The following is a 13674-nucleotide window of genomic DNA, read 5'->3' on the forward strand; positions in this document are numbered from 1 at the left end:
CAATAGAAAACGCTCTAATTGAGTTCCCCGACTATCAGATACTCGTTACGCAGCTAGTGGAACTGTGAAGGAGAAATTGCTACATTGACAGTTTTTGGCTGTTTGTGAGCGTTAGAGTAGGGGTGGCGTATTAGGAGAAGTTTACAAGACTAATACAAAAATAAACAATTATCAAAACATTTTTTAGTGTGTTGAAGTAGGCGTCGGAACTTGCGTCAAACTTGCGCTGCGTCTGTTAAAAAATTTTTTAAAAATATTACAATCTAACAAATTGGCATGTGTCGTATAATTTTGATACAATTGCAGGCATGCAATCAGAGATAATTATACCCGTTACTCGTAGAGTAAAAGGGTATACTAGATTCGTTGAAAAGTATGTAACAGGCAGAAGGAAGGGTTTCCGACCATATAAAGTATATATATTCTTGATCAGGACCAATAGCCGAGTCGATATGACCATGTCCGTCTGTCCGTCTGTCCGTCTGTCCGTCTGTCTGTCCGTCCGTATGAACGCTGTGATCTCAGGAACTACAAAGGCTACAAAGTTGAGATTAAGCATACAGACTCCAGAGACATAGACGCAGCGCAAGTTTGTCGATTCATGTTGCCACGCCCACTCTAACGCCCACAAACCGCGAAAAACTGTGTTTAAGACTCTCCTTCTCCCTTCCACTAACTGAGTAACGGGTATCAGATAGTCGGGGAACTCGACTATAGCGTTCTCTCTTGTTTTAAGCTCATTTTAAGCAGAATTGATAAAGCTTTCATTCTGCATACTTAATTTGTTGTACTATGTTTCCTCATCGACTTACGAGGGTCGAAACTAATATTTTCGGGGTGTCGTATAATTCTGGGCAGGAGTGTATTATACATAGTTCTTGAAATCTAGACGTTCATACGACAGCCAGACTGACGGACAGGACACCATTGACTCAGATATTGATCTTGATCAAGAATATTCACACTTTATATGGTCGGAAATGTTTCCTTCTACCTTTACTCTACCCATTTACTCTATAGAGTTACTCGTATACGCTTTAGTTGCGTATACGATTGCAATCTACTTGTTTTAAGGAATGGTTTCATTGATTACCCCATGGTAAAAAAAAAGAATTAATTTGGAGCTTAAAATATATCGTTTATTTAATAAAATTTAGAAGGACTACTGTGCTGGGCGTTGCTGATGACGACACACGGGCCGTGCTGGACCTTCACGGAGCTCTCGCTGCGCCAGTCGCACTCGATGGGCACAAACTGACCCTTCCGCATCACGGTCTTGGGCTTGGTGATACCGTAGCAGGCGTGCTGGAAGACGCTCCTTGAGATGGGCAGGCACTGCTCGTAGATCTCCACGATGTCCGCGTGCATGCTGTCCACGGAGAAGTCCTGGCCGCAGCGCAGCTTCTGGTGGATGTGCAGTTTGCTGCGTCGTGAGAACTGGGTGCGACACCTCCGGCAGTGCAGTTCCTTCAGCGGCGAGCTGGTCTGGTCCCTTTCGATGGAATTGACTGGGGTGGAGAGCTCGTGGAGCCGCTGGAACTGACCCATGATGTTGTTCAGGATGAGGAAGTTCTTGTTGGGCAGCTGCTGGAGGGTTTCGCTGATATGGTAGGGCACCACATACAGCTCCTTGGTGGTTTTGCACTGCTGCAGTCCGTAGAGATTGACGCGCATGTTGGGCGGGAAGTAGCCGTTGCACTCGCGGAAGTGCTTCAGGTAGGCGGAGCGCAGGCTGGCAAGCTCCGACTCGCTGGTGGAGCAGCCGGTAGTGGTGGTCAGCCCCTCATCCTCTTGCAGCTGTAGGGGTAGAGCAAAAGAGGACGAGTCCTCCGCATCCACCCTAATCCTCTTTACCTGAACCTTCAGCCTGGTGATGCTGCACTCTGCCATCCCGTACTCGCTGCTGCAGTTGAGGTAGTTTTCGATCCTCTGCATCAGCATCTCGTAGACCACGCCCACGGATTCGTCTACGTCGTAGTGGTGGTCCACCCTCAGCGAGCCGCTCTGGAAGATCAGCACCTGGTCCATGGCGTTCACATAGCAGGCTAGATTGAACTCCACGGCCACGGTGTTGTTCTGAAACATCCAGCGGAGTAGCTCGGGGATTCCTCTTGCACAGGTCTCCCCCATGAAGTGTTCCAGCTTGTCCTTGGAGCTCTCGTCGCAGAAGAAGAAGGTCTCGATCTGGCGGGCCTCGATGATGTCCAGGACGGCCTGCTGCTGCTTTGTGAGCTGAAGGCCCTGTGAAGCTTCTCCTCCACGCAGCCAATGCTGGGAGGGCGGCTCATCTGCGTCGATGGAGCTGTAGCAGGTGGCACATTCGTGTAACTGGCCCTGGGCAAACCACTGGTGGTGGAAGGTCTGCGTGGTCTCCTCGTTGGTGAACACGAAGCTGGAGATGGGCTCGTCGAACATGATTGCGATATGGAACTTCTGGCTTCGAAAACTAAACGTGAAGTGATGGTGGATATAGCTATTTGGAAAGATTGACCGATTTTAGGCACCAAAGAAGATTACTCTTTGAAATTGCTGCGTATGCACTGAGATGTGTCTATGACAATATTCAGTTGCTGACTGATGTCCTTCTCCTCGTCTTCTCTGGTTTATATACAAATTGAAGATCGAGGGTACCAGGTAGTCTGCACTTATACCTGTCGCAGGTATATTTCTTGGTAGAATAACATCTGCTTTTGGATTTACCTAATACCTGATTTATTTATGGGTCTTTAAGGACTTCTATAAAGTTTACCACGGCTGATTAGGAAATCTCGAATTTTGTTCCTTATTGCTGCAAGATTTCGAAACCAGGCAAATTATGTGTAATTCCACCGAACCCCATAATACAGTAGAGTAGAGATAATCCATTTATGGCAGTGACATATGCGACAAAGCCTGTTAGTGTAAGCTATTTACAAAGAAATATGGAGTCCAGTTCTATTGTCCTAGAAATATACGAATAAGAATATGTCAACCTAACCCACTTTTAATAACTAACTTAGATCAAGCTTCGTGCCTTTTAAATTAGTTCTGTATTTATATTTGTCCCTGTTCATTAATTTTAACTAGTTAAAGCTGGCTCTGAAAAAAGCATCTTCAACTCACTAAAGTGACCGAAGGCAAAAAGATCAACCAATAGACAGAGAGAGTAAACAAACGGCGCCACCACCGCGTGCAATTTGCAGCAGTCAAACGCAGGGCGCACCGTACGGTGGAGCCCACCCACTCCCAGTCACTCCCACCGTTTGGAGCCTTGGCATCGTGGCCGTTGTCTCCGCTGTAAAACCAAGTGCACAATGGCCGGCGGAGGAAAAGGACACTGGACACTGGACAATGGCCACCTCGTGGCAAGTGACGCGACAATGGCGACGGCGATGTCCTGGATCCACAGGATCTGGGCTCTGGAGCCAGTTCCACTGCAGTCGCTTAATTTCCGTTTCCGCTTTTCACGCTTCATTGTCCGCTTTGGCTTAGGTTCTGGTTTTGGTTTCGGTTTCGGGTGTGGCTTCCTTCTCACAGAGTTTTCCGTACTCAGTGCTATTTAAAGCCTCTGCCCAGTGAAATATGCTTGCAAATTAACAATGGCAATTAGAAGGTGCTTCATGAGAAAGTGGACAATAATTATTTAACCGAGTCTTATTTGTTCCCTGGTCGTTTATCTAGCTTTCGTTGCTCTGAATTTGTAGTATTATTGTATATCGCATTATAGGCCAACAATCATAGAAACCGATTTAATATTTTAATCAAGAGGAAAAAATGCCAATGGAAGCTGAAAACAAAAATTTGCCTGCAATTGGGCTTTCAAATGGTTGTTTTTCTTTTTCTCTCTTTTGAAGTTAGTGTATTTATTTAGCTCAAATATCACTAAATAAATGGCAATTAGTTTTTTTTGAAACTAATTTGTTTTCTATGCTCTTTTACTACTGGATTGCATTTAATGAAAATTGGACTCCGGGGAATTCAGAAAACAACAATTTTAGGGTTAAATGTGCAAAATAGAAAGTTTATAGGGTCCAAAAAAATTTAGTACTTTTGTAAAAGAGTGTATCAATATCAAAATACCAGGTTGTTAAAAAAAAATGTTGTGTTAAGTCACAAATAGACATGCTATATGGTTTAAAAATAATTTATTATTTTCGTAAATTACCAAATTAATTAGTTGTTATGTGTGCCATCTTTCTTTATCTAGCAGTTGACAAAAGGATTTCTCAAGATGTACATTGATATGGAAATACGTAATTTTAAACTTCTAAGGACACCCTATAAATCTCTCCTGTACTTTGTTGCGCATTGTCAACTTTTCAGCTTTTATTTGCTTTCCTATTTTTGTGTGTTTATTTTTTGCAGCTTGGGCATTTGGCTGGCTGGCATGTAAACAGTGCCACAGACCATAGAGCCAGAGTGAGGACAAAAACTTAATTAAGTCTGATGCAGAACGAGGGGCTCCCGGCTGAGTTGGTGGCCAAAATGCAGTGAGCCGGGAGGAAGTATGGCAAAATGGATTGCCGCACGTAAATAAAAATTGCCGCAAAGTTGCAACCGAAGTGGTGACTTCAACTGACACCGATGCCATCGCAGTGGGGCAGACACCCACAGACATCCATTCGCACCCATCAGGTTAGCACTCAAAATCAAATCAAAGACCGACTGTAAAAATGTTGTTTGCGCTGCAAAGTGTGAAACCGAAAGCGAAATGACAGTCGGGCATTCAACTGGACACCCGGACAGCAGGACACCAGGATGCACATCGTATAAATGACGGAGTCCACATATACTCGCATGTGCATCTATTCCGTATACATATATCGACCCGGACTCACACCATGCGTATCCGGGTCATACAAATTTCAACCTGCAGCCTGGCCATTGCGTCCACATGCCTTCATACTCGCTCCTTGTCCAGTGAAAGCCTTCTGGGCATGCTGCTTAAAAGCTCAGGCAAGGGTCGTCTAATGGATGCGCCAGGACACCTGCCTGGCCCCGAGTTTGAGGTCCCGGCGACTCGGCAAATCCTGCAAAATTGAGCAGGATGAAATCGGTGCATTCTGTGTATATCTCTGTCTTTCTGCTCCTCCTCCCACGCCATCTCCATTGCAGTGTGTTGACATTTTGCGAGATTTACTCATCTTTTTCATCTTGCCCAGCTTCGTTTTAGAGCTCACTGAGGACAGGATCTGAATCAAGTGTCCTGTACACATATTGAGCTTTTGATAGTTTGCTTTCTTCCCAAAACGTTCATACGTTTTCACAGAAGGAGAGACAAATTCGTGTGGCTATGCCATGAATAATGCTAATTGAGTCGTAAACTTTGAATTGAGTATTTGCTTTGGTCAGTTTCATTTTAACTATTTGTTTGGAAACGAAATTTTAGCAAAAATTTTAAAATACAGTTTTAAAACTTGCTAGTAGAAGCAACTTTAAAAATGGTTTGGAATATTATTTTAAAGTTTCATTTCATAGAAATTCGTGGATGCTACAACTACAGAAAGTTGGCGAAGGAAAACTTTTATTCGATTTTTGAAGGCTGGTGTTTGGAATTCCAAACTTCTGTTAAAAGTGAAATCATACTTTTCTGAGCCCTTTCTTAAGCTTGGTGCAGAAAAAGATTTCCTTAATTTCAAGTAACGCAAGTTACTACATTTACAACTGGTTTTGAAAAGTAATTATTCTAGCGTTTAACCTCAGTTAACAGATCCTATTTAACGTGGTCCCATTTCAATTTCATATCATTTTTTTTGAGCGCAAACTTTTCCACTTTATTCAGAGCGGGCCTATAAGGGAAATGCCAGGGCAAGAAATGTGTAACTCGGTTGCAATTTATGTTAAAATCCGCATATTCATGCAGCCAACAAAAAGAAAAGCGCGGAGCTCACTTCAAGTGTCTGGCTCTGATGAAAATTGCCATAAAAACTTTGGCTGTCTCAATGGCGAAAGTCGTCAACAGCGTCGTCGTCGCCAGCATGGTCGTCGTCCTTTTGGCCTCCTTCGTCCTTTTGGCTAGAAATTCCCACAGACGGCGCACAGACGAAGGTAAAGTGGCAGGGGAAGGTGCGGAATATGGCTAAATCTGTGGGCGGCTCTGGGGATTTGAGGTGTCGACTGGGCCACAATTTGTCAGCAAGTTCTGCTAACAACTAAATTCCACGCTTGGTTTGAGTGCAATTGCATCGCCGCACCCGCTGCATACAAATTATGCAAATTCGCCCGCCTTTTCAGCCGCCCCCGCCCGCCGCCCACATTGCCTTTCACTTTCTAGCTTTCTAGCTGACTGAGTGCAAGGTCAACATATTTATGCCCTTTCATTCCCCATTGCATCGGGAATAAAGCCGGGGCAACGGCTGACACAGCACCGCCCGTTGAGACAGCAATTAAAATGCTTTGGAACCCAGTTGGCTGCCAGTCAAAGATTGAGTCACTCGTAGTCATCATCCTTGTTTGACAGCTGCTGGATGTCATTAGATGGATACGGATACCGATGAGATAAGATGCCACTTGTGGGCTCGCATTCACTGCGAAAATGCCGTTCACAACTCTTTGCTGCACCCGAGGGCTTTGTAAGCAAATCGCGTGGGTGGATTTTGGATTTGAGGGGCATTCATGTGTGTGCTGGAATGGCAAGTGCTCGGCTATAAAGTGCACCCAACAAGAAATCGTTAGAACTCAACTTTGAACATAAAGAAATATTTTCTTAAATAATAAGGCATTTTAACTGAATTTCAAATTAATAAAAATAATACTTAAGAACAAGCGGCATGCTTGTAAGTTAATATTTCTGACACAATAATTTTTGAATAATTATTGAACGTATCTTCTTAATATATTTAACAAATAAATTGATTTAACATTTTAATTAGTTATTAATTTAAAAGTAAAGCTTAAAATTGAATTCTAATATTTTATTTTAACTATATGATTTTTCTTCTGATTTTCTGAGGTAGCTATATAGCCGACCCTCATTATTGAAACACTATTTCCAACTTGCGCTTGCATCCTATTTTCTGCATAATTTGCAGTCTTTGTAAACGAAATGAAATCTGATGTTGACCTTGTTTTCTCGCCACATGCTTGGCTAATTAATTATGCAACATTTTGGGGGTCAGGTTACGGAGGCATATGGCTAGATGGTATGTGCTGGATTTATATTTAATTTATTGCATTTAATTGAAATGCATTTCATATGAGTTGGTGAGCATCTGCCAACATGTTTTCATTGTTTTCTGTTTGTTGCTTAGCTGATAAAGTTGTCTGCACTTTTGGCTGGGTGTTTAATTATTTTGCAGATGGTTGTTTTCATGCAAATACCTGATGCATTTTGCATTTATACCTCTTTAACCGAAACTTTGTATTCTACGAATCTATTTGATATTTTCACAAATTTTGCTCCAACTTCTATCTTCTTGCTAGCACCAACAAATTTGAGTCATTAATTTTCAGTAACGTTGAACATCTTGTCTTAGTTTTGCGTCCATCTTTTTTGTCTTCATCATCATTTTTAGCTCATTGTAAATCACTTTAGCTGCTCGTTTGAATTTTTTCGCATAAAAAATCCATTGATTACTTTATCTCGAGTTGCTTTTCATTTGCTCACTGTTTGAGCAGCGTAGCTCCTTCATCCGGTTTCCGACTTCCTCTTCGGCGAGCTTTCAGCGCGATGCATTTCTTAATAAATCTTTAATCCCTCTAAGACTCGGCTTCCAATTTACCTGTGCTGCCTTTCATTTCATTTATCCTTCTCCCGTGTTTTTCGACGTCTTTTTTGTATGTTTTATTCGCTCATTAAATTGGAAAATTCGATCAATCGTAAAATTCATTTACGATTTGCACGCTCAGCAGCTGGACAGATGATGGTGAATCAAATTGGAATTGTTTGAATTTAAATTCGATTGATGCTGCTGCCTTCAGTATTCGCTGTCATTTGCACCTTTTACGATACCTTTAAAGTGGTACAATTTCTCATTAAGCGCATTCTGTGTGCTGAATACATAAAATGTAGTTTTATGTGTTTTAAATTGACACACATTATTGAGTGAAGTTTTTATTTAAATGAAAATCATTCATAGAGTAAACATGTAAGGCTAGCAAAATCTTCGTTTAATCAATTGTTTAGATCAGCTTTTGCTAATCATCTTTCACGTTGGGATAAAACATTCATTAATTAACATTTGCTCTTTTACTAGTGAAATGCATTACAGTGTTATTTCTGCCAGCATTCCGTATCCGCAATCAATTAAATTGCCCCTGGACAAGGCTCGCTTAATTCAGCAGTAAGCCACTTGATGACCTTTGACCAGTCCACATCCCTGGTAACTGGGTGGATGGCTGGGTGACGGGATGACAGGTGCTTAAGCCAACTGCCCAGAATCACCGTCACCCTGGCTATCACTAAAATCAAGATAAACTCGCCCACGCAGCCATCTCTCAAAATCACAGTTCAAATTGCAGAATGCAAATTAAAACGACGACACGTAAATGGCTTTATAATTCTTTCTTAAAGCTGAAAGGGTGAGATTCCTGCGGGCAGTGATGGCGAACTCATTTTTATTTTTTATTTTATTATTTATTAGTTAAAGAATCCGTTCATTATAATAGCGAACTCAATGCTTTTTCAATGCCATTTTTAAAGCCTGATTTTAGGCGCAGAGTTCTATTTTGGCTGGAATTTACATTGAAATTAATTGTTTGTCTGTTCAGATAAAGTCCTTTTATAATTGATGGTACAATTGGAACTCACGAGTTATTTTAGAGAAAAAGTACAAGTCACTTCAAAGGTAGCAAAGTTGTCATCACTGTCTGTGGATCCTAGACAAAGAACGAGTCTGCCAACACGGCATTAAACTGAATGGCGGTTCGCTTTTATTTACTTTCTGCGTAATTTCATAATTTATGCATAATAAAATGGGAGTTGAGGGCGCCTCCACTGCTCCACTGTACCGGAAGTTAACTGTCCCCCATTTTTCCCCCCCCATCGCCACCATGTTGGCTGCCATCCAACTGACATTTTTCATAACTGCTGTGGGTTTGGGCCGGGCTTACATTTTTCTGGCATTTTTTCCAGCGCCCTCTTTTCTGGCCCGCTTTGCCATTTACTAATTTAACATTTCAGCGTCCAATTAACATTTTAAGCCAAAAAGCTTTGGGGAGTTGCACGCAGTAAAAGGAAAATGCTAGTGGAAAAGCGGGGTGTGTGTGCCGTTCTAGGGTAGAAAAATGTTGATTATGAAATTTTTCAACTAACCCAATTTATTGAGGTGGGGCAGCAGAAGCCAATTGGCGAAAGATTGATTAGATAGGAATTTAATTTCGAAAAATATTTCGTATTAATTAATGAATTCTGGCGTGTTTAGATATATATTTTCAAATCTTTTGTCTTAAACTGGAGCATTGAAAGCTCAAATATATCAAGCTGGTTTACTTATGTTAGAGTATGCTAACTATTACTATATCCACTATTTATTTAATGGTTTTGACTGAATTGTTTAACAATTTTATTACTTCTTACGTTCAGTAACATAAATATATAAATATATAAATATATATTTAAGGATTTTTGAATAATTTACTGTAGGGTTCAGGAAGGGCAATTTGTAGATTTGGTAAGCCAGACTTATGTTAATAAATACTTTTGAGAGTATACAGGAGTTTGGCACTTTCTCTTTAGTTTGCTATACCCGGAAAGTGCGTTTTCGCAAACCAGTTTGTGTGAAATCGAAATGGTGGAGCTGGCGTCGTCCATAAAAGCGGAGGCACAAATGCCAATAAGCCTCTTGGCATAACTGAGTGGTAAATAGAAAATTATGAGTGCTGAAAATTGAGTGTGTGTGTGTGTCTGTGGAGGCTTGCAACCGAAGTGAAGCACGACTCCTGCTGCAATTTGCCGTACGTATCCTGGTAATTTTTATGCCTCTGGCATCACTTATGCACTTAGGAGTTCTGTTTTTAATGCAAATGCATTCCAGTGACTCTGGCACATATGCAACGTGATGTGGAAATCCATTCACCGGGGAATGTCTGCTGCTTTAGCTGCATTCCAAGATATAATAGAAATGCATTTTTATTTTACGCAATTTTTCCGAATAATTTCCTGCTGCTTCTACTGCTTCTACTGCTGCTGCTCATTAAAATTGAAATGATGTTTTTTGTTTTTATCCAGCAGCTCTTCAGTCGCTCTGTGTGTTTTGCAGTCCTTTGTCGTTTGTGTTTCGCAGTCGTCCTGGATGGCAAAAAGTTCCAGTTGCCAGCGTGTTAATTTGTGCGTAAACGTTGCACTAACGAAGCGGAAGCTTTTGGCCCCACGCATAATAGAGGGTTAAGAGGCACCGGGGGTTTTTCGGGGCGAAGGTCCTGTTGGGATAGAGAGCGCAATTGAAATGGCATTTAAATGTTTCGGGGGACCTGTGTGACGGCGACGAGCGTGCATTTTCCATGCGAGGGGATGTCATTCAAAATTATGGCGGTTGATTAAAGGATGCGCGGGGTGAGGAGCTACTGTGCGGGGACTTGACGGATGCATTCCCGTGTCAAAGGTCACAGGCGTTTTGGAGCCATTAAAACGATGCCTGAGCACTTACAGCTTGGCAGTACAACTTACTTTGAAGACTGTTGATTAATAAAAAAGTTATTTGGGAATACCTACGTGTGCCAAGTATGTAAACAATAAAATTAAATGTTTAAAAAAACATTTAGCCGATGGTTAAAAGCACTTAATTTATACGTATAAAGAATTTTAAGATTACATACACGTAAACACATATTTATATATATAACTTTTCGATAGCAGTCTTTCTCTAACTTGCACCTTTTTAGTAACACGTTTAATATTTATTAGGGTTTGATTTAAATCGATGTAAAAATAAAGTTTTAGTATCAGTCTATGAATAAATAATTTAGTCCCTTTACTATTAAGCAAAGCTATCTTCATATAAACTTAATTTTAAATATATCTATTGTCTAATTGAGCGCATCCTTTCTAATAGAATTTCTCGTACAACCGATTAGTTGGCTTTAAATTGAATTTTTTGTAATTGCCAACTCATGTTGCGTGTTTCGGGTTTCATCTGCAGGCATGGCATCCACACCGCAAAACCAATTACAATCTAGTGGGCAAATTGTGTCGAACTTCACTCTTCCATCTTGAGCCACGTGTGGAGCACGACCCCAATTTTCCGGAGACCGCAAACTTTTCGACACTGTCCACCAGGACTGGCTTGCATCTGCTTTACAGGAGTTCCATTAGAAACTTGCTACCACACATATCAATTACACAAGTTTTAGTTAGTCGCCATCGCCATTGCCATCGCCATAGCCATCGCCTTGCTTCTTGGTCGTGCAATCTTCCTGTAATTGCACGGAAAATGGCAACCTCAGATGCTGAGAATCTCCGGAGTGCCGCAAAGTTTTTAGCCGGCGTCTTTGGAGCGCCCAAGTTAAATGGAAATTTGCATTTCACTGGACAGCGGAGTCATAACTTGAGAAGGAGTCATAACAAAACATTTCCGTTTGAAGTTTATACCCTTTCTAAGAGTGATACGATAGTTCTAAAGAAAAGATAGTTTTTCTTTTAAGTATGAAGGGTTTTTAAAAATGAAAATGGTCTGTAACGAAAAACAACTATTTATTTATTGAATAGCATATATTTTTAGATATTTGTATTGGAATTAATTATATATTTTATATAAGTTTAGGAAGGGCAACTAAGAGGTCCACAAAATAAGTTGACATCGGTTGTTGTTTGGTGTATGTTTTATCTTGACATTTTATTGTGTCAACAAGTTTCCTTATTGTCATTCCATTTCCCTTGCAAATAATTTCCTTGTTTCGTTCAATTTTCTGACTTTAATGCGTAAGCATTGTTGTCTTACCAGTAAAGGCAGCAAGAAGGCATCCGGCGAAAGAATTTCATAAAAAACCTGAACAAAATTGGGATTCCGCGGGCATGGGTAGTTTGGTGGTTAAATAATTGTAAAATAATTTTGGTTTGCTATTTTCTACGTCCTGCCGTTGATATTAAATGTACCTGTACAAACCACAGCATTCGTAGTTTTCGTTGATAATATGGCTTCGCTTGGGTCGAGTTTCAAAAGTTGTTGATGGTTTCACATATCAAAAGGTTGCCAAGGTCAGACAAATGTTTCAAAAACATTTTGCACGTGGAAAAACATAAAGACAGCCAGCAGTAATTTTCCTATTGTGATTTGTGGAGAAGTCGTGCCCAGGTACATTTTGAGTTGGTTTAACTTTAGTTTGTTAGAAACTGAACAAATTTAATTTGTGGGCAGGTCATGGAAGTATTCTGAATCTGTTTGTCACGATGCAACTAGTTTGTTTTTTATTTATTAAAAAAAATCAAGTTGCTTTAGAGTGGAAAGCTGTAATTTTTATTTGGCTTAATGAATAGAAAATGCTTTATACTAAATGTTCTACAATCGCGGGTTAAAGCTCTAGCTGGAACCTTTCATTGGGTCCTTCCACTTACCACCATATCCTTCTGAGAATTTTCCATACTGCTATCGAACCAGTTGCCCTAAGGAGGACCATTTGTCCGGGCGAGGACCTTAAGGATAATTCTGTATACGGCCAGCGCCGACGACAACAGCGAAATGCATTTACGGCGTAATCCAATCACGGCAATAATGAAATGGTAAGTGCAGACACAGGAGCCGGAGGTGGGCGGCCAAAGTGGACCATTCCCAGTTGGAGTTGCATTCGAGGGCCGGAAGCAGCCAGCTGGCCAGACAAAGCTCATCCAGCCGAAAATGCAACAGATCCAGCGAGAAAGGCTCACACTACTTTCTGGGTCACGTTTTGCACTTTGTAAGGGCTTTTTCCCAGAGCGCTATTTTCGCACAACACTGAAGGAAAGAGTGGCTTTTAATATTCGAAAGGTTTTATTAATATTCAGATTATTTAAAATAAGGCTCATATACTCAAGACTATAAAGATTATGGAAAGAACCATGAAAATTAAAAACAGTTAAATATAAAATGTGAAAAGTAATAAAATTCCGAATTATTAATTACTATTTACTTAAGGTATATATTTTTTTCAGTGCATTTAACTGGGATTTTTAAAAGCTCACGTTTCAGATTGCATGCTATAGCGGAGCTCATGTCGTTTTGACCAGCGATATCCAATGTAAACTCCAATGACAATTATGGCTCCCTCTTGGCCCTGTCTGACTTTGAATTCGAGGCTCTTGGCCCTGACACTGACATCCTTGCAGGGGCTCAGATTGGTTTGCTCGGTTGAATCGATCAATGGAAAACCGAAACTGGTCCATAATCAAAGAGTTAACTGCAAACCGCAATTTCCACAATTATACTTCAATTGCATTTCGGGCAACCGCAGGATTGTGAAGGCCATGCACTCAAAACACGCAAACCAATCAACTAATTAAAGCAAATTTCTGCAGCATGCATTTCGCTCCTTCCTAGCACATATATCAAATGGCTTATACTTTAATTGCCACAACGCCGTGAACTCTCAGCTGAAATTCAGGGATTTAAAGACCAACGGAGGCGAGGCTTTACGAAGACAGCAGTAATAATGATACAGATGCCAAGGAGGAAAGTAAAATAAACCAACCAAAACCAAACACGGAAAATTCTCACAAATTTGCACTCGAAAAGTTGCTAAGCAGTCGATTCCTTTTCTCCATCTCATGGCTAGCTAAAATCCCCC

The 13674-nt window shown here is 40.9% G+C and overlaps 1 protein-coding gene across 1 annotated transcript; it reads right to left on the bottom strand.

Moving 5' to 3' along the window:
* Positions 1–1117: 1117 nt before the first annotated feature.
* Positions 1118–2852, bottom strand: LOC6534215 (protein terminus). Its single transcript, XM_039374146.2, has one exon. The coding sequence runs from the start codon at positions 2413–2415 to the stop codon at positions 1144–1146; it is 1272 nt and encodes a 423-aa protein (XP_039230080.1). The 5' UTR covers positions 2416–2852; the 3' UTR covers positions 1118–1143.
* Positions 2853–13674: the final 10822 nt, after the last annotated feature.

The sequence above is a fragment of the Drosophila yakuba genome, chromosome 3L, assembly GCF_016746365.2.
Source record: "Drosophila yakuba strain Tai18E2 chromosome 3L, Prin_Dyak_Tai18E2_2.1, whole genome shotgun sequence".
Lineage (NCBI taxonomy): Eukaryota > Metazoa > Arthropoda > Insecta > Diptera > Drosophilidae > Drosophila > Drosophila yakuba.

Bases quoted from the DNA above. Each gene is read 5' to 3' on its own strand.
- LOC6534215 (XM_039374146.2), bottom strand. From the start codon at position 2,415: ATGTTCGACGAGCCCATCTCCAGCTTCGTGTTCACCAACGAGGAGACC.